The sequence below is a fragment of the Convolutriloba macropyga genome, unplaced genomic scaffold, assembly GCF_964194025.1.
Source record: "Convolutriloba macropyga unplaced genomic scaffold, txConMacr16.3 SCAFFOLD_458, whole genome shotgun sequence".
NCBI classification, from domain to species: domain Eukaryota; kingdom Metazoa; phylum Xenacoelomorpha; order Acoela; family Convolutidae; genus Convolutriloba; species Convolutriloba macropyga.
The window spans coordinates 79,144-101,332 of record NW_027449497.1 but is presented as its reverse complement, the minus strand read 5'-3'; the positions used below and the strand labels follow the sequence as shown (position 1 = coordinate 101,332).

General features: G+C 37.0%; 1 protein-coding gene across 1 annotated transcript in view; it reads left to right on the top strand.

Annotated features, from left to right (window-relative positions):
* Nucleotides 1-11,104: 11,104 nt before the first annotated feature.
* The window catches only part of LOC142355076 (uncharacterized), a 74,243-nt gene continuing 63,158 nt past the window's right edge, over nt 11,105-22,189 (top strand). Inside the window, exons 1-4 of the mRNA XM_075407357.1 lie at nt 11,105-11,257; nt 11,607-11,736; nt 14,049-14,568; nt 17,726-18,148. Of these exons, the coding sequence (XP_075263472.1) occupies nt 11,127-11,257; nt 11,607-11,736; nt 14,049-14,568; nt 17,726-18,148 (1,204 nt within the window). The 5' untranslated portion in view covers nt 11,105-11,126. The remainder of the gene's footprint in view (nt 11,258-11,606; nt 11,737-14,048; nt 14,569-17,725; nt 18,149-22,189) is intronic.

Here is a 22,189-nt window from a genome sequence, read left to right as displayed (position 1 = left end):
TGTGTACGGTTAAGGTTTGGGTTGGGGGTTTTTTTAAGCACTCTAAACCTCGAGATTAAGTACTCTAAACCTAAACTGATGAAAATTTTCTTCTAAGACTTTAGTATAGTTATAAAGAAGTAAATATTCATCCGTTTTAATACAGAGTTAGAATTATTGATTGGAAATACAAGAAGTTGCAAAAGATGAGAAGATGAAAACCTATTTAGGGAAAGGCAGCTCAATTATATGAGGTTTATTACTGATAATGATCATTTGTTTCGGTCCTATCAATGGTTGATTAATCTTAGGTAATTTTTACCCATTTTCTTTAATCTCTTTGGGATTTTCTCAATATATTTTCTACCGGACAGGTATGTGATAGTTAAACTAACAGATAACAGGTCTAGCTGCCTGACGAATCCCGTCAAGAAACAATATTCCATGACGTCTCTCGTCAAGATGAAATTCCGTGATGATTCCCATCATTGTTAATGATGCTTTGTTTATATTGTTAAAATCCGGTTCTCTTAGTAACCGTCTATTTTTGTTCTCCAATTGATTGTGAAAATTTCGAATAGTGCGTTCAATATGAATTTTATGAGCATGTCATAGATTAAGTTCTATGATTCACTACTTTTCTTTTTTATTGCCCTTCTCTTAGAAAACTTGAGTTTTCCTCTCACTCACAAGCAAGAGTTTCCAATGTTCATTTTCGAGTTCATATATTCTTCTGCTTTTTCAATCCCGTACTTGTCATAAATTTTACGGGGCTCCTCATCTTCCATATTTTTTTGCCTGAAGAATGGTTTTGTAAAGGTCCTCCCGACCACCCTTGTCCGGATGACAGAACATGACAACAATTTGAAATGTTTCTGGATAGTGCTGGTTATAGCCCCCCGTGGCAGGAATAGACGCTAATAAAAGTTTGGATGTCGGCTGAACGGGCTCTGCGCGTTGATCGCCTCCAGCTTCGTCTGGATGACCTTCTTTGAGATTTTCTCTGTTCTTGCCCTACTCCTTAGCTCTCTGATATCTACCTTGGCATTCTCCAACTCCCGAGCTAAACACTCCCGCTCATCCCCAAGAGCGATACATTCTCTTGTCTTTTTTTCCGGCTACATTCGTAACGTCATCCAACTCTTTCGTCGATATTTCAACCTGTCTCCTGCAGGACTCTGTTGATTCCCAGCGTATTAAAGCAGTCGTTTGATCTCAAACAATTGGTCACATAACATTTGATATTCAAGTTTTAACTGCCGCAGTTCCTCTTTGAGCCGAACCGCGGCAGTTCCCAGCATTTCGCTGTTTTCAATCTTCTTTTGCTGTTCCACAATTCTCTGATTCCTCTCATTTATTTCCATGACACTAATTGCGGCTCTATCCACTATAATGGACGGTTGCAGCTGCGTCAATGGCACCACTTATTTTGTATTTTAGGTTACTCCAACAATCAGATACACTTGGTGCCTGAGTATCGACATGACCTCGAACATCTCGGGAAGATAGTAGCAACAATCGCCAATTTTTGGTACTGCCAATCCTATTAATCGTACACTTAAATTTATCTAATGTGTCAATTTCTGCCATATCTGGTACATATTTAACCTTTTTTGCTTTTACAAATACAACGCTTGTATTCCCATCACACCGTTCATTTGTCTTTTTTTTGTTAATTTCTGTTCCCTAGAACGTTGTTTTAGATGATGAAGATAACCTAGTTCCCTCATTGGGTTAATGGGTTGCAGTGCAATTGCATGATTGGTACCAATGAGTAGAATATCGATTGAATGAAACACACGTACCAAACAAAAGATGATTTTCGATCCAATATAAATAGTCATCAAACTGATGGTTATTTTCCTGGCCACATGCCAGATTTCTTTCACTTTGTTACCAAGGTAACTAAAAACTAAGAGTTCGTGCCACTGGTGCCCGTATCTGAAGTCCATATGGTAATACTCTATGTCTCATGTTCATATGAGCCCTCTTGTCCCAGGAAGACCTCTCTTCATGTTATTGTTTTCCGCGAGTGTCCTAACTTTTGGGCTGTCTTGCTAAGTTCAAGGTCATCATCATTGAAAAGTCTTTCCATTGGTGTAGTACTTGACCAATTGACATTAAATCTGAGAAAGTGCATTTAATCGGGCTCCTCAATCAGTTCTAGTTGTCGGCCATATGTAATCCATGATTCCTTCTGCAACTCAAGTGCATTCGGGTACAAGGGGTTGCAATTCGCTATTGTAAAATTTCTTGAGAACACTTTAGAAATTGGGTCCACGTATCTTATCCCTTCTGAACTGTTGACAGAAGACACCCTAAACGGTCCGTCCTTGGTGCAAAAAGAATCTTCAATGACACGGACGACAACATTAGCTCACTTATGGACATAAAGTACTCCTCCCGCTCTTTCGGCGTGTAACACCAGAGTGTTTTTTTTTATTGAAGATAACTTGGTGTGCGTATCCAATTATTGGTGTACTTAGAATCATTGCTCTCTAAAATTTTTCTATATGACAATTCAATAGATTTTTCTATCAAATTTTCGAAAATACCTCGAAAATCCCACACAAAGAGTTGATCTAGCTTTGTGTCCCTGAGATCTGTCTCAGATATATCTGTTGGTGAAAAATTGCGTTCCATGATCCTCGGGGATTCATTTTTGTATACAAATTTCTGTGGTCTGTTTCAGAAACGTGGAATTCGTCTTCCTGTTTGGTCTTGTTTTTTTTAGATGAACTAAACATTTTTGGTTTTTTATCTTTGGCAAATTTTTATTGTAGTGGATCTGATTCAAACGTATCTCCTTGATATAACAGTGTTTGCTCATGTATCAGAGGGTCTTTAAAATATAACCAAGTTGCTTCAATTGTTTCCCTAGTTTGAATGAACAAGGTTCCCATGTATATTTCAGCATTTATCTTGATGTTACTTTTTTGTTTTCGACCTTTTGGATTGATCCAGTCCTCGGGGTAGACGTAGTTCACTCCCTTCTGCTCCCAACATTTCATGAATGTTTTTGATACTTTCCGAACAAATTTTGGGTCGCTTCCGTCACCAGCGATCCCATTAGGTGTTTCGTTAGGAGCATTAAAATTAAAATCTCCGAGTCCCAATAACACCACTTTGTGTCCCTGTCATAGCTTTTGGCAGACTGGTTCTTTTAAAGGGTAAAATGTTTGGTTTATTTGGGTTTTCTCGTTGAGGTATGTTGCATCGTCATACCAAACACTTTTTTTCAGCGCAATTACAGTATATGCGGCTCTGTTTAAGCAGCATTTTAATTTACTTATGCTGTTCTCAGAGTAGATGAGTACTCCTTGGTTTACCTGCTCCTCCGTGATAAGTGATGTTTGGCATTTCGTCCGTTCAGACATCGCAAATTTTTGCGTCTGCAGAATGTTCTCAAAATCATACCCCACAATCACTAAGGATTGTGAGAAACCTAATATGCTAACCACTTGAACAAATTTACAGTTCAGCTGCACGTTCCAATGTGGGTTCTACGCCCTCTTGTCGTATCACCTTTTTAAAAAATACGTTATTATCAATTTTTTCATCTGAATCGTTGTCATCTTTGAATAAAAAAATCTTCCAGCTTCCGTGGTCTTGTTATTCCCGACGCACTTTTTGTTTGGTATCGTCGTTTCGTAACATTTTGCGAAGTTAAGTGACATTTTGCGGTAAAATTTTGTGGTAACATTTTGCGAAGTTAATCCTTTTGGATTTTGCCACCAGGCTATCCCGCTACATCTGTGCGGCTACTTTGGGCGGAGGTGTCTTTGTGCTTCTGCTCTTATTGTATGTGTTAGTATTTAATGATTCTCTTGTATTCCTGGCAATTGGTGTTTCAAAAAAATCGTCCTTAACGGTCTCATTGTGAGTTTCAGTACTAGGGTTAATTAGACTAATGTTCACTTCAGGATTAACTTCTCTTCTTTCTGTGTCATTCCACTTTGGAGTGACTTCTTCAGTTTCCACAAAATTGTTATTCTCCGTAAAGTCAGTTTGTGGTGTTTTCTGTTCACTATTTGCCTCTTTTGTTTCTTTTTATCAGTGGCAGCATTTCTACTGTTAAAACGTTTGAGTCGATAGTAGTGGACTTTTTGTTTTTTTTGTTTTCACGTCTTCAATAACAAAGTTTAGATGTTGATTATTTCACGTATTACCTGGGGTCCCCTGTAAAAAAATTAAATTTCTTTGTCTGTCCAGTTTTTATGGTGGGGTTGAACACCATTACTAAATCATCTATCTCATATTGTGGTCCAAATGTTCTACAATCATAGTAGTTTTTTCTGACTTTTTGCTCCCCATTCGTGCTTTCCCATAACAATTAATGGCACGTTTGTAGTTCGACCTTCAAGCCGCCAACATAATCACTCAAAGTCGGGTAAATTTTGGTTCGTATTGTTTGATACATGCAATCAATCGGCAGCGCACATGATTGCCAAAAAGGAGGTAAAAGGGGCTGCACTTGGTATCCAGGTGACTTATTGATCTGTACGCTCTAGTTGTTGTGATGTTCACCCACATACGTTGCAATACACTCTATGATTTTGCGGTTGGTGCGCTCTTACCTTGCGTTTGAGGATGATAAGCTGTTGTTGACGTCCTTTTAATTCCCAGCTCTTTACATATGTTCTTGAAAAGATTCGACACAAAGTTACTGCCCAGGTTGCTATGGAGATTCGCCGGGCAACTAAACTTTGAAACCAATACGTTTAAAAAAACCTTAGCAACCGTTGAAGCTTCCTGGTTACTCATGGGAATTGCTTAATACCATTCTGTAAACTGATCTCCAATTAACAGAATGTTTTAATTTCTACTCTGACTCGTGTAAAGGTCACATAATGTCTAGGTCGACTCTCCAAAACGGGTGACTTAGTTTCCACGTTGTCAGGCTGTGTATGTGTTTCTGGTGTGGAGACTTCTTCTGACAACACACATCGCAAGAACTTACCCACTCGTTAACATCTTTTCTCATCCCGGGCCAGTAGAATTGTTCTCGAACCCGATCAAATGTCTTAGCTATACCAAAATGTCCGCAATGTTCATGAAAGAAAGGTAGATTTTCTTTTAAAAGTGATTTCTGAATGACTATTTGTGATAGGTTGTTAAATTCGTCAATACGTTTCTGTCTCTTAATTAGATCATTCTTAATTCGTAATTTTCTGAAATCAGTCAAAAGTTTCTGCAGTGCCCTGGTTCTGCTATGTGTTTAGGGCGGTTCCCGCTCTCAATCCAATTTCTTAGTAAAAGTGAGTTTGGCTGCATTTTTCTGATGTTCAACTAGTTATTCCGCCGATTTCGTTATTCCAATGGACCAGATATTTTTGTCTTCCGTATGTACTTGGTTCACTTGATCGCCATCTTTGACTTGGTCTTCAGTCTGCGGAACTCTCGGCAGACAGTCTACACGATGAATCTTCTTTCCAGCTGCGTGTTTGATTTCAAAATCAAATTATCCAAGTTTCTCTATCCATCTGGCTAATAATCCGTATGGTTCCATAAAACTATTTAACCACATGAGGGCCATATGGTCGGTAACAATTAAATAAGTTTGTTCCTGAAAATAATGTCTGAAGTATTGATTGAAAAAAACTTTCGCAAAAAAATCAGGTTTTGTCGCAGAGTAGTTTCTCTTTTGACATTTGCTGAGCGTTTTGCTTGCGTATGCAATAACTCATTCTCCCCATTGTTGTGTTTGGGAAATAGTTGCACCAATGCCCAACAGAGAGGCGTCGGTGGTTCACGTATAGGGATCCGTGTCATTCGGATAACCCAAAATTGGTGCTTTCTGTAGTGTTTGTTTTAGTTGTTCAACTGCTGATTCACACTCATTGCTCCAAGAAAAACGTTCTTTTTTTGTTACGTAGCTTGTAAAGCGGCTCTGCTAATTTTTCAAAATCTTGTATGAATCTTCTGTAAGACCAACTACTCCTAATATGGCTCGTAATTTTTTTTGTTGGTGGGCTTTTCAATTTACTGTCTGCCGGTACTTTCTCCGGATCCACTTCTACGCCTTTATTTGAAACAGTGGGTTCCAGGAAATGAAATTTTTTCCTGAAAAAAACTACACATTGAGCCTTTTATTTTCAATACAGTGTCTTTAAGTCGTCCAAGTACGAGCTCTAGACGGTTGAGATGTTCCTCAAAGGATATACCGAAGATGATTATGTCATCCAGGATACTAAAGCCACTTCATATGAGAGTCCCGCCATGATCATCTCCATTAAATTTGGGAAATCTCCTGGCACTGACCCATGGTTAGTCTCTTCCACTTGTAGAGCCCCATTGGAGTTACAAAAGCTGTCACGTTCTGTAAACTTTCATCCATTTGAAAACATCCCGATGTCAAATCGATATTGGAAAAGTAACAACTCCCGTCTAGATTGTCAAAAACGTCAGTTTTTCTTGGTAGCGTACCTCTGTTTTTCTCGATTTGTTTGTTCAAACCTCTGTAATCTACAACTCGTCTGTAGCTGCCATCTTTTTTTCGCCACTATTGGTGGTGCAGCCCAATACGTATGGGTTGGTTCAATTAACTTTGCATCATCGAGATCTTCGACAGTTTTCATTATTGCTTTTCTTTTATCAAAGCTCATACTGCAATAACTTCTTCTTAACGGTTGTGCATCTTTGTTGAGTTCAATTTGGTGTTTAGTTCTGTCGCAATATCCTAAGTCATTCGAGTTTCGGGAGAAAACTTGTTGATATCTCATGAACAATTCCTGTTTTTTCTTTTTCTGCTTGTTATTTAGACTAGAACCTTCCAAAATTGCGTGTTTTCCCATTTGAAGTGATTCCAGTGTTTTTGAATTATATTGATTTGTGAAAACTCTAGTTACAACTAATTTCTGTTTGTTTTCAAGACAGTTTCTTACTTTAGTGTTTTTATAACAGTTAGTGGTGCGTCCGTTAGATTTAAGACTTTTATCAAACTAGAACCATCTTCCACAAATACTTCCACTCCCGGGTTTTTTCTCGGTTTTCATCAGATAATTTAATTTTCATCAGACTTTCGTTTTTACTCTGTTTATAAGTGTTTTGTCCCGCAATTGCAGAAACCTGAACACCTTGCGTTTTCTCTGTGGTAAGCGGTATTAAAATTTTAAACTCACTAATATATAGTTTCTCTTCGTGTATGTTCAATACACATTTACTGGTTTTCAGGAAATCAATTCCCAGCAGACATTCTTAACCTTCATCTGACGTTATAACAAATTCTGGTTCAAACTCCGGTAGTCTTGTTTGCAACTGTACCAACAGCGTTATTCTTTCTATTATTTTAACAGCTGAGTTAATTGATGATAACATTCGTTTTTTGCATGTTTGCACAATTCTTGGTTCATCCAGTTTTTCGTATTTGGACCAGCTCAAAAGCCATATACTACTTCCACTGTCTATTATTCCAACGCATCTGATCCCAAGAAGTATGAATTCTGCGTTTAGACATTTAATTGTGTTTATCGAACAAACTCGAAGGAAATTACAGGTCTCAGCCGGTTTTGCTTTAAAAAGACACCTTCTTTTCAAGTGTTGGGAGCTTCCACACAGGAAACAATTTCGACAATTTCTCGATATTTGTTCTTCTTGTCCACATTCTCTGCACTTGAAACCCTGCCTGTCGTTCCTCCTGGTCGGTTCATCTCTTCCAAAAAATCTGTCTCGGTTGCTATATCCTGGCGTTGGAAATTGCCGCCAATCGTTGAACCCACGATTGTGTTGCTGTCCTCTGTCGCGTCTGTTGTCCACCCAACGTCCCCGGGAACTACTTTGCTCCCTAAATTGGTTTTGACGGTTTTCTCTCTGTTTGTCATTTACTGACAATTGGTTCACAAGCTTAATGACGGCCTCCACTAAATCTTTTGCTTCATCCCGTCTAAATACCTCACATATCGATGTTTGCTCTTCCTCTTCTATTCTTGTTACGACTTCCAGAAGCAGTGCTTATTCCAAAACTGTTTCTATTTTAATATCCTTGCCAACGATTTGCTTTCTGAGCTCTAACCTCACCTGAATATGGTCGATTAGTTCTAGGAATCTTGTCAGAACCAGATGGTCTCTATTGTCGGCAAGCTTTCAAAGCCGACTGCATTAAATCTCCCATAAAATCTGTAAGTTTTTCCCCTGGTTGCTGTACGCGGCAAGCTAGCTGTCCCCAAAAAACGACCGGTTTTTCGCTATAGTGTTGTCAAAAAACTTTAACCAATTCATCTTAATTTTCTCTCGTAGCTTGCAGTAAAGTGCGATAGGACTCTATGGCAGTTTTTGTAGCCTAAGTGCAAAAAATGCGGTCGTTCCTCAACTTCGCTGGCCGAATCGCTTTCAGTTCTTTGCCACATTTGTATTTCCTCAATGAGATCAAAATGCGTCATGTAGCTTTCCAAGTCGTTTGAACCGGTAAACGTTTCCGGTAATAACAATCTAGTGTTCCAGCCCGTTGCTATTTTACTAATCCCAACATGTACCGTACCTCTTTTAAAACATTGTTTAGATGTTGAAAATAATAGTTTCTATAATAGAATTACCAAGTTCGTCGTCACTGGAAGCTGCTATCTTTTTTATCTTTGAATTTCTATAATACTTTCTTTATTTTACTGTTTAAAACTTTTGGATATAAAACCTAACGCTTATTTTAATATGGTATTTCCTTTTTATTTATTTTTCCCTTAATTTTAAAGAAGATTTAGTTTAATCTCTTTTAGATGACTGTCCCACCTAAATTGCCTATATTATTTTAATAAGATTTTAGATAAATTCCGATTTGTCCTGTTTTATTGATGTTCATAATATATATATATATATATATATATATATATATATATAATTATATATATATATATATATATATATATATTTGCTCTAATTACGACAAAGATGATATTAGGTGCTTTAATACATGTGAATTTAGCGACTAAGATCGAAAGAAAAAATATTTCAAAGACGAAAGCAGTGGCAATCATTTTCAATTATCAACAACAACAACTAGAGAAAACTCTTCGTTTCTACTCAATTGGTGTGATGCACTCCTTCCACTCAAAAATTTTCTCTCTCCACCAATGACTAAGAGTTAGCCCCACGCGAGGAAATTCTCACTTGTGAACACCCATTTTCCTGCGACTGATTCCGCTATAAATTCTACAGCTGACTTCCACAAATTTTGTTGGAAATTGGTGATTTGTTATCCCAAATCTTGTGTTTTGTGTATTTATCTCGAGATCACTTTGATTTTCGAGTTCTCGAGTTAAAATGCTTTTTATTTTCTTCTTCCTACCAACAAGCTTTTTAGTTTTTTTCAAAATGTTAACTTTTAAGTCTCTGTCGCCAGTATAATGTCCCTGCAGTGTGTACAGTTACGGTTACGGAATGGGTCGGGGGCTTTTTTTCTTCAGCACTTTAAACCTCGAGATTAACGATGAAAACTTTTAAAGACTAAGTTTTTAATTCATTTATGAAGAAGTATATATTCAAACGTTTTAATACAGAGTTAGAATTATTTATTGGAAATACAAGATGTTTCAAAAGATGACAATATGAAAAGCTAATTTGATTATTTTGGGTTCTTTTAACACATTTTTTTTTAGCTCTTTGAGATTTTCTTATAGTTATTTTCTACCGCAAAGATCCCTGTTAGTTAAACTAATAGATAACAGGTTTATTGCCTGATGAATCCCGTCAAGAAACAAACATTCCCTGATGTCTCCCGTCAAGATGAAATTCCGTGATGACTCCCATCATCTTTAATGATGCTTTCTTTATATTGTTAATATCCGGTTTACTCTTAGTAACCGCCCCTTTTTGTTTCCCCCTTAACTGTCAAAATTTCGAATGGTGCGTTCAATATGTATTTTATGAGCATGTCATACATTATTTTCTATGGTTTACTACAATTTTAACATAGAAATAGCACGACAGTTTTGGCACAGGCACAAAGAGATCCAATTATAGAACTATTCTAAACGCAGTTTTCATTGAAAATTTTCCACATTAATTCTAGAACTCTTCTTTCTAAGTTTTTGTGGTCAAAAACTTATTTTCTTTCAGAGGATGTTCAACTCAAATCCAATTATATAACAAAAATTGAGTCCTTGCGCTTTGTAATGAAACTCTGGCAATATAACCCTAGATCTTCTTCCGGCCCATCGGTTTTTATAATAGTTGCGCAAGTCGACATCGTACTTTACTAACACTATGCAGCTAAAAAGTAGAAGATCTTTTAGGACTTTAAAGTAGAGTGGTGGCAGCATATTGCTTTGAACAATAGCTTCTTAGTAACAATTTCTGTTTAACACCCATTTCATTACCTTTTTCTAAACCGGTCTAAAGTTGGATACTCGTTTCGCTTTAGCTCCAAGCATTCAAATGGAAACATTAATGGCGGGCGTATTATAGCTCTATATAAGGGAACCTTTTTTTCAATAGAAATTTGGCAGCTTGTGTTTCCTCGAATGAGATAAAATGCCTTCATTGCTTTTGCTATTCGATTCTGCGCATTTTCTATCCAATTTAGGGTTTCGACTATAGTTAGCCCAAGATCTTTAACGACTCTCTTGGATCAAATTATTTTCTAGAGAGAGTACAACCTCCTCGAGACGTCCCCGAAAACCAATCGTAAAAGAGCACGTTCTGTAACTGAAAAGGAGGCAGTTTTGGACACTCCAATTTTGGAGATTGTTTAGGTCAACTTGCAGCTTGTCTAGGCTGTCCTTTTTGGAACAATGGATTAGTTTTAAATCATCTGCAAACAAGAGTGACAGAGACGAAAAGATTACATTTGGCAGGTCGTTAATGTAGATCGGGAAATGGATAGGTCCCAGTTTAGAGCCTTGAGGAACCCCGCAAGAGACCAGACGCTTCTCATCTGACCACTAAGCTGGGGGGGGGGGGGCTATAATGGGAAGGACCCTTTTTATTCGTAGATTTGAAAACACAAAATCCTTTATGGAGACGTAGAACTAGGACCACTAAGCTGGGGGGGGGGGGGCTATAATGGGAAGGACCCATTTATTCGTAGATTTGAAAACACAAAATCCTTTATGGAGACGTAGAACTAGGAGGATCCGGAGCACCCAATATTCACCTATTATCGGGTTTGAGTTTTAAAATCCCATCGTTCTAGAGAAATGCAATGCCTCCAATAAACAATGGCTGTTGCGCTCAGCACAGAAGCTCTCTATGTGCGCCGAACGAGGAGCTGGACCGAGGAGGCAAATCGCCTCATTGCAGAAGATGAAGAGGATAAAGCGAGTCCTGAGGTCCTGCTTGCGTCCTACAGGTAAGAAATTTGAAGCATTTGTTAGCTTAGTTGAAAAGTAGCTTTCCATTTCTGAAAAACGGAGACGAAAACATACTTTTTTGGGAGCAATTTTTGTTATAAATTGATTTTGGTGGATACGTGGCGACTGGTATATTATAACCTAAATATAGATGCTAAATGGCGGACTTTCAACTTGCATGCGGATCTATTCTGTTTTGCCCCCCCCCCCCAAGTGAGCATAAATCAGAAGCATGCGAAAATTTAATCAGAAGCATGCGAGTCCATGAGATAAAGTATTTTGCGTCCTAAACGAAGCAACGAGGAGTATTGAGTTATCGTGCCAATTATTCGGTTTACTTGTTTTCAGGAAATGTCTAAAAGAACTAAAGCAGGAGTGTGAGTGGTTACACCTGAAAGTGACCGCGGTTGAGAATTCAAACAACGCCAAAGTCGTCAACAAACTAATTACTAAAGAGCTCAGTGTAGCCAATCAACAGGTTTGTTTGTGCGAGAATGTTCAACAATAGCCGACAAAGAAAAAAAACGAGTTAATCAAGACAGTTATTTGATTGAGAGAGGAAGCTTTTATATCATTGATTGGCCTGCGCAATTATAAAAAAGTTAATACTTTTGTTTTAATAATAGCCGCAAAGCGATAGCGAGGCTATTAATGGACGTATCGTGGTTTAAACGACTCGAAGACTTATGGTGACCTTGGTTTTTAATCTGTGAAGTGCTGGTTGTAAACGTCCTGCACGTTAAATGAAGACTTCGGGTCAATTTGTTGGATAAAGTCAAAAGAATAGAGGAAGTGAGAATGGTTTGAGAACGGAAGGAGATATGAGAGAGCGAGAAAAGTAGCCGCAAACTTGGCAAAAAATATTCTCTAAGTGCAGCAATGTTGTTCCTGTGCAGCAATTTAAATGCAGTTTTCATAGTGCGCTGTCTTTCAAGATCTGTTCACACTTTTGTCCGACTTTTGCATGCCAATGAGAAGTCAAATGGAGTGGTGATTTTTATCACGCTGAAGGAGAAAAGGGAGTGAATAAGTGATTAGTTTTGAAGAGTGATTTTTTCAGTTTACCTTTAAAGTGGAGTTCGAAGTTGGTTTTTGAACAAACTTTACGTTTTGCTTAGTCGTATTTTTTGAAATCATCAAATGACGGTTAATGGTTTCTAAGATTTAGACACTGTTTGTTTTAAGTAAATATCATCGATTTTTTTTATTTGGCCGTTGTTGAAGTTTTTATCGTTGTACTGTTTCTTAGTCTCATGAATGGCTAATCTCATTGGCTCTTCAATGAGGCGTAGTGGACGCTATGTACGAGTTTTGGCTGATATCTGAAATCTGGCTGATATCTGGATTTCTACCTATTGACTACTTGTTTTCAAATGATGTTTGGGAGCCTTATACAGTTCTTTTTGTGGTGCTATCACTTAGTTTCATTAATGACAGTTCTCATCGTTCGCGAGTGAGGTAATAATTAATTGTGTTCTTTGTTAGTGTTTTTGATGACTTTGATACTGTTTGTTGTTAAAACTATTTGCGAATTTTTGCTTATTTGTACTCTTTTAATGTCATCACTCAATCTAATTATTCATGAAATCGTTTTTTGAATATGAAGCTTAGGTAATCGAATTCATGGTTTCAGTTCATAGATATTGTTTACTAAGGTATAGAAACATTTGCTTTTCTCGAGGTCTTCTCATTTAGTCTCAAAAATAGCTGTTCTAATTGGGATTCTATTGCGGCATAGGGTTGTTGTCAATTTTTCGGCTTAAACTTTTAGCTCTGGGGCCTTTGGCTTAAAAGATCTTTCAACTAAGGAGTCAACTAGCCATTTCTCGCATAATCTGGTAGTTATTTTTTGTTTTCTATAAACTAAGAGGGAAAAGGGGCTCAAACTTTGGACATTAAAATTATTGATGTTTATCTACCAATAGTTCAATAACTACAGTTTCACGTGAAACGCTTTCAATCATTTACATTCTTTTGCTTTAGATATTGTTAATACTCATTTGCCTCTTCTTTATAATTTGAATATCAAACAAAAATACTGTCGGAGGCAGTTGGAAGCAATTTTTGTGGTCTATTTTTTGTTCGAAAGTAGCTTGACCAATTTAACTTCGCAACTTGATTGTTCGCGATCGACGTCTTTTTTCGGGTGATTAAAATTTTCTTTCATTATTTTGAGCAGCTGATAACAAATGGCGGCTGTTTACTACTAATAGTCAAATAAAGTGTGCAGATAATGGTGTACCATTTTTCCAATTTAAATTTTTGCTTGCTTGACTGATTGACATTTTCAATTGACTTTTCCTTCTTCACTTAGTTTTATGTGATCTAGATCAGTTCGTTCAATTTTTAAGCAGCTGAACTCATCTTCGCCACTTGATGTCAAATGAAAGCTGATTTCCAAATAAAAAGCAGCAAAATTGAATTTGTTCATTCTAAATTATTGCAGTCTACAATAAGCTCTAGTAACGCGCTGCTAACGCAGGCTACTATTATTTCGAGCAACCACATGTCTTTCGAGAGGTATTTCTTCGGTGTCAGTTGGTGATTTTAAAAATGGGTCAGTTCGTTGTTTTAAGTTTTTGACGGGTTGTCTAGTTTGGAATCTACATTTAATTATTTTTCGATTCGAAGAATTTTGGATTTGAAAAAGTGCATTTTATATTGTATTCATTCTATCTGTCTAGAATGTTCAGCAGGAGTCAAAAAGGACAAACTATATTTCGCACTTTCTTTGAAAATGATAGAACAATGAAGTTATTTTCCATTGCAATCAGTAATAATTGTTTTTAGTGGGAGGAGAAATTGGAACTTCTTCGACAAGAGTTTCGTGACAATTTCAATAGAATCTGCAAATGTGCCGACATTGATTCTTACAAGTGCTCGAGGTGTGACTCCGAAATAGATTCAAAGTTGGAACATCTGAACAAAGAGCTGAAAAGTGTGACCAAACAATATGCTGAAGACAAGCAGCTTTTGGCTTCTGAATTTGAAAGAAAGTTGCAAGAAATTCTGGACGAACAATTTGATTGCAGAGTGATGGTTGAGGGTGACAATGCTTTAGCTGATCATCAGAAAGATAAGATTTTGGGACAACTTCAACAGCTGCACAGCTCAGAGTTGAATTCATTAATCGAGAAGCACAATGGACAGTTGAATCTAGAGAAAGAGAAGGTTAAAACGTTAAGGTTGGAGATAGATGAATTGCGCAATGAGGAGAAGGGTGTTGAAGAAGAACTGAAGACGAAAATTGCGAGTTTGGAGAAGGAAAATTTCTTTTTAAAAGAAGAAAGCTTGCATCAAAAAATCACAAGTAAGATTTTCCTGAATGGTCAGTTCTGCTATTTTCGAGTTGCTATTGGAGTTTTTAATTGCTCTCGAACAAAGTTTGCAATTATTGAAATCAAATGTTTTTGAAATTTTGTGCTTGACCTCTTTGACTTTCGAGAGATTTTTACGTCCTTGACTTTCTGAGCTTTGTGAGGTGTAAATTGTTCTTTCATTCAGTTTTAAAAAGTCAAGCGAAATAACCGCCGAAATTGGTTTAATTGTTTTTTTTTAAAATTATAATTATTAATAGCTGCAGTTATTGGCCTCCTCTTGGTTTTTCAAGCTGAAGCAAGTTTGTTCATGACTTGAATTTTGATCGTGTCGAACGTTTACCTCTGTTTTTGATTGATGACTTCTGTTTTGGAACTAACAGTAGCTTAGTTTGTTATGTATAGTATTTAGGAACTGCTGATAATAGCCAAGGTGAAGAGGCCATGGTCATTTTGAGAGTTTTTGATCCTATAGAAGTCACCCCTACTTATCTAAGCTACAGACTCACCACCTACGTACTTCCCCGCCCCCACCTACCCCCTCACTTTCAAAATTACTTTTCCTTACTTTAAATCGAAGAGATAAGGACAGCTTATTGTACTCCACTGTAATTGAAGGTTATTTGAGATCAGCTGATAGAAGCAGCAATATGTTAGAAAGATTTATCATATAATAAAAAAGAAGAGAAATTTCTCGTTTGGGTCTGTTTTTGTTATCTTCTGAGAATGCAGATCCACGATGCTATCGCAGCTGTTTTCTCAAAGCTTCTGTTGCACAGGGGTCTAAAGTAACCTCCAATAACTTTACTTATTTCCCGGAAGCTCAATAGAATCGGGCCTCGACTATTTTTTTTTGCGTCTATTTCCCTCCATCTGTCTTCTTAACTGCTGTTTGTTGAGCTACTGAGTTTCAGCTTTCTAAGTAGAAGTTTTTTTGAGGCTTTCTCTTTATTATAGCCGCGAAGTTGTCAGCTGGGCGTAGCTATATTGAGGCGTCCGTGCTTTTTACGACTGGAAGAGAATTGGTGGAGCTTGTTTTTCTATCGGTAATTTTGTTGAAGCTTATTTGAAACAGGAAGTGAAATGCGTGAAAACAAATTGTTTAGTTTTAATTGCTGACAGAGGAAAGCGTGGTTTTATGATCATGTCGCTTTTTGTTTATAGCATCATTTCGCTTTTTGAAAGTGCGCGAAGAATAGGTGTGCAATTTTTCATTCAGCAAATTTTTTTTGATCATGTGCGGCTTTTTGAAAGCAGAAAATTTTCAGTCCAATGTCTTTCTCTCAATTATCATGACCGGTATCAGTGCGTTTAGAATCATTTTTGATCATCTGAGGCAATTTTTACTCTGTCATTTTTCGACTATTTATACTATGTTGCCTTGTTTAAAGCTTTTTCAACGTTTTTTGTATGCTTCTTCAGTTTTTGATAGCATTGGCGGAGTTTTTATTGCAGTTAAAATTAATTTTTCTAGGACTTTTGATTGTCGCTCACTTCGATTGACTTTCATTTTGAGTTGTTTTTCAAGAAAATCGAGTAAATTTGGGCAAATTTTTGCCAATTTTGTTTTTATTTTTTTTGGACTTTCTCCGAATTTTATGGTTCTTGCGGTAGTTTTACTTGATGAATTCTTAGTTAGGAGCAATTTTGTAGGTGTGATCATTTGGAAGTGACACTTGGAAGCAAGAGAGGGCACTCTTCAATGAAATAAATTATAAATATTTTGAGCGTTTTTCTTGCTTCTTTGAATTTGTTGATTAATATTTCTGCAAAGTATTGCGTGGGTGGCTGATCTAGCAAATGATGCATATAAAATGTTTTTCCGAATATAGGTTAAGAAGTTGCGTTCATCGTTTTGCAGAGAATTTGGTTTGAATTTTCTAAAGGATATTTTTTTATCCTTCATCAACTTTCCTTTTCCTCGCTTTTTCTTCATCAACAGGTTACATGGTCCGTTAATTGGTAAAAGTTATTTCGGAGCTACTTGTGTTCCTTTTTTACAAAGTTTTATTGTAACAGTTCTTTTGGTGTCTTAATTAAGAGCAAATTTTCTCAGATGCTTTTCAGTTTTTGTCAGTTAATTTTCTTATTTAAATTTTCGTTTTATTGTTTTAAAATGTTTAATATAATCAAGTAGGAGTTACTTCAGGTCAGTGAGGTTTGGCCAGTTTTATACCTCGAGTCGTTTCTGGATTTCTGCTGGCTATGGGTTTTTATTTTGTCGTCTGACGTTCTTTTTATAGCTGCGAAGCTGTAAGCTGAGCGTAGCTATATTGCGGTGCTCTTGGTTTTTTTTTGTTTCGTCGTCTGACGCTTCATTTTCGTTTTACATTTGTTCTAGAACATTCTGTCTCGTCACTGCTTAAATGGCTTTTTCGCGCTTGATTTCACGCTTTCTGCGTGACCTAAATTGCGGTTATTCAGAAACAGAATCTGTTCCTAAAACAAAGTTGATTGTAAGAAAACAGAGTGTATGGTCCGACAGCCGAGTGGTTAAGGCGACTGGCTGTTAATCCGGAGATCGCCGGTTCGAGACGCGACAGGGAAAATTTTTTTGCACCCAAAAACAACCTCCTTTGAAATAAACTTGTAAGTTTTATAGGCGGCGGCTATAACTATTATCAACTCACTTCTGTATCTTTTTCTATCTGTATTTTAGGGCACGCAAGTCTATTTCGCAGCTATTCCGGCAATCTGCCGGCTATGTTCGTTTTAATTTGTTCACACTGCAAAGCTGGAAAAATCAAATCTTATGAACGACTTCTCACTAATGGCTTTAGCGCGCGTGACTTCATTTCTCACTCTCTAGCAAAAATTATTATGTCATTTGCGTGAATAGATTTTAATCATACTCGACTTAACTCACGCAATAAATTGACTTTTGCGCTTTGAAACTTGCACTTTGAGTTTAATTTGAATTAGTTTAATGTCAAAGGAACTGATGAGTAATAAAGGTTCCTAATAAAAAGGCTTCTGCGAAATGAATTTTAACAGGCTTTATTATTCGCTATCTGTTCTTTTACATAGCTCTTTGAGTGGCGTCGATAAATTTTTCAACTTATAGCTGTGTCTGTTTCTATCTGTATTATACAAGTCTATTTCGCAGCTATTTCGGCAATCTGGTGGTTATGTTATGTATTATCAATTTAGGATCATCTGAAAAAGATCGTTGCAATGATGAAGAAGCAGTTGGTCCTCACTTGATTACTGCACTTGCTACCAATACATCTGGTACTCTAACTGAATCTGGCATTGCATCGGCGTCTAGGAGTAATGGATTAGATGACAAGTTAGGTGGAGTGACGCCATCGTGTGTCGCCTCCATATACTCAACTCTCTCTCCCCTGGGACTGATCCTTCCAACTCCCAGGTTTGATCGGAGCTGCGTAATTTCAGTTGAAAGAGATTCATTTTCAACTTCGTTCACAGAAAGAGATTCGCTTCTCAGTCGGAAGTTAAACAAAATTTCGCATCGTCTACAACTAGGCTTACCGTTGTCCGATGGAGATGGGACTAGTGTCAGTGGCTTCAACGTGAAGGAACTGGAGATTGCGCTATCCACAGACGATGCAGGTAATTAACCTTAACAGAAACCTCAAAAAATTTGTCAAAGTTCAGTTCAATCGAATTTTTTGGCACGTCCGAAAAGTTAGTCCCTCGAATTTTAATTTTTACTGTATGATGATTCAATGTTCAACCCGACACAAAAACGTTCTCTTACCTCTTGTTTACTGTGTATGATTTCGTACAGCGAGTTCGGCTCATCCACTTTCAAAGGTACTACAATTAATGGATCGCAAGGGAACTTTGTTACCTATTATTTTAAGTTCTGATGGTCTTTTTTATTGCTGCGAAGCTGTAAGCTGAGCGTAGCTATATTGCGATGCTCTTGCTTTTTACAATTCAAGGAATTTGAATTGTATTGGGGTGCTGCCTTTTTTTAACATCGGTCCACACATTTTCATGATTTTTAAAATCAAATTGAAATACTTCTGGTGACGCCAAAACAGGAAGTGGAGGGAAAGGCGAGTGGTTTTGCGGCGTGATTTTTTTCACTCCAATTTCAAAGAAGAGTGAGAAAACGGTGTTTCAAAAAATTCTCGATGATGCTTTCTCGATTGTGACTTTTTATAACATGCGGGAGATTTTAGCTAACTTTTACGAATCGAAGGGGAGTATTGGCGGAGCGTCTTTTTTAGATCGGTAATTTTGTTGGAGCGTATTTGAAACAGGTAGTGAAATGCGTGAAAACAGTGTTTAGGTTGTAGAAACCTGACGAGAAGAGAGAGTTGTTCTCTGTTCATGAATAGTCTTTTCTCGTTATGAACCGAGTTTGTTAGGCTATCTATCAATTGGTATCATTTTGATGCAATACCTCTATTACAAGGTCTTTTGACAAGACTTTGTTTTTTGTAGGAGTAGCAATTAGATGCTATTTTTTCAGGTAATTTTTAATATCTTGATTGGATTTTCTAAGTGGTTTTCGCTAACCGTTTATTGTTCATTCCAGGTCTAGTCTTTTTGTTTGATTAATGAAAATTCTTTGAGTTGTGTCGAGACTTGTGCTGCCATGTTTTCTTTTGTCATCTGACTCTTTTTTTCGTTTCACATATGCTCTAGAAGATTTTCTTGCTTCACTTTGTCGGTGACTTTTTCACGCTTGGTTTCTTGTTTTTTGCCCGACCGAAATTGCGTGCATTCAGAAATTAAGTCTGTTGCTAAAACAAAACTGATTGTAATATAAACGGTGAACTCATTTCAGTACCTGGTCAATTGCTCTCAAACAAAGAGTGTATTGATTATATTAGTCCTGTCGGTCTTTTTTAATGCGATTTTTTTTGCTTGACCGAGTTTTCGTCTGACTTTATGTCCTCAATTTATCATGTTCAATTACCTGCAGAGTTCTATTGGATGTAATTGACTCTTATGATTGATATCCTTTTCAAATGGAACTTTTGTGTCTAAATGGTCATAATCTAGAAAATGTATCTAAACGTTCGATTAAATATTATAGCCTTAGTGGATCAAGTTATCAAAGTTCCTTTGAGTTTACTGCTAACTTATAGTCCTCCAATTATCTTCGCTTCGCAGAAAGGTATGAACTTGAAGTAGCAATCCGGCTTTTGAACGCGCGAGTTTCTCTGAGCATGATCTAATGAATATTACCACACGGTTGTTATCGCCACCGAGAAGTTATCAAACTCCGAGGCGAAGCCGAGGTGTTATCATAACTTCGAGGGTGACTTTTTAGACTACAAGTTTATCAAACTGTTTCCATCATTAGACTACGAGTTTATCGCCACTCTTTTTATCGCAACTGTTTATTTAGTAACAGTGGCGATAAAAGAGTGTGCTAAACTCGTAGTCTAATGGTGAAGTGTTTTTCCAGTGTCGATCGGGCATTAAAATTTATTACATTGGCAGTTTATTTAACTGCTATCGCAACAGGTGTTTAGTTGCTCTCAAACGAAGTTTGTAGCAATTATATAAGTCCTGTCAGTCTTTTTTAATGCGATTTTTTTTGCTTGACCGAGTTTTCGTCTGACTTTTTGTCCTCAAAAACGGAATGAACAGGTAGCACCCAGCGGGCATTAAGTGCTCGTAGAGACTTTCAGCTCACTAGTCTTCAAGTATGCGATTCACAGAAGCTGCTTTGGAGACTTATCCTTATAACGTGAAGGGCGGTTCTTAGAGGTTGACCCCCCACAACACCCCCACCCCCACATCAGCCCCTCACTGGACCCCCCAATTGGGTTGTGTTTTATTTTGTTTGTTTCATCATAACAATTATATTAGTGCTGTGGTCTTTTTTAAGAATCGAAGAGGAGTATTGGTGTTTTACGGGTTGTTCTCTTTAGCTCAGGTATTTCTTTCGTGAATTTTCGAAGATTGACTTCTTCTTTTGAAGATAGACTTTGTTAACTTTTAAAGTGTTCTTCATGGTGTTATTGAGGTAAAATTTTGGTGTAATTAACTTCAATTATCGTCACTGTACAAGGACTTATTATAGTTGTTTCATAGTGAGATTTTTAGTGGATCTAATTTGATTAAAATTTTTGAGCGGTTCAGATGCGTGATATATCCACTAATTGCTTTGTAGTGATATATCCACTAATTGCTTTGTATTTTATTAGTTTTCGGGCGTTCTATTTCACTCTGCCGTAGCTTGTTGTAACTCGAAGTTTTATGAAGATTTTTCGAGTTCAATCTTTAATTATGTTAATGAGATTATTCGACAAGAAGTTTAGGTTTTTGTGAAGTTTCAAGAGATTTTTATCAACTGATTGTCAGGCTGGTCCTCCGGTGTTCTGGAGATCGTTGGTTTCGTAGAGTTGTACCTCTAGTTAAATTGGTCGTTGGCAAATTTTTACTGATCTTCAAATTGAGCAATTTCCGGCTTTTTTACGTCTCTTGATATTTGTTAAGTACGTATACAATTTCCGTATTAGCACCAACTTTATCAGCATAATTACTTCACCAAGTACATATTTTCGCATGAAGTTTTTTAATTATACAGAATCATCGTCAGGGAACTAAAAAAGGTAAATATTGAGGCTTTTAGTTACGTAGTATGTTTATCAGTCAACTGTCTATTTGCAGTTGTTTTTAGTAAACATAAACAGATAAGGGGTTACAGGCCTACATGAAATACAGGCTAGATATGGCCTTGAGATCTATCTAAATGTAAACTGAATAATTGCACTATTTAAGGATATTTAAACAGAAATCATCAAGTAACTATGAGGCACTTGATACGGGCGTGACACCACCGGACTTATGAAAATTTTCCATGAAAGTTTTGAGAAGGAACTGGGTTTTTGAGAATGGAAGATAATTTTTCTATAAAACATATAATCTGCACTGTTATAAGGATATACACATGTTTTTGTTTGAGCCACCCAATTTATGTTTTTTTAGAGAAGTTGTTGGAACGAAAGCATTAAAGTGAAAGACAATTAAAAGATTGAAAGGAAATAGTTTAAGTTAAGTCAAATTAAATTAAAAGGTGAGGTGAACAAAGTTGAGACAAGGTTTAAGGCTGTTGAGGAACGTTTAAGAGGTTAAGATGGGCTGATTCAGAATGAGGCGTTAGAACATAAGTTAGAGTTAAGGCTGAGCAAAGAGAGGATTGAATTAGGACTGTGGTAATCAAAGTTAATGGTACTGAATGAAGACTCTAAACTTGAATAGGACAGCATAATTTAACTGGGTAAATGAATTGTTTAAAGCACGAATTTTTCGTGAATTTTAGACTTTACGCTCGGGCTGAAGCTCCGTTGTTCAGTTCATTTTCTTTATCAAAGTGGTCGATTGTACTGAGTGACATGGTTGATGTTGCAGGCAGGGGTTTCGTCTGTGTTGTCGTTTGAGAATTCCCCGTCTTCTTGTGATATGACTGTTGGTGGCTTCTTCAGTTGTTTCGACAAGTTTGCTACATCGGCTTTGAGGTTTTTTGGTAACCAATTGGGTTTAGCGGTACATATGTTCCATTTAGCTTTATGAAATTCGGCCTCATTTGTCGTACAAAGGCGACTTTTTGGTATAAATACAGGGTATGGACGGCTAAGTTTCCAATAAAGACAATGATCGTTAGTGACAGGGAAAACTTGATTG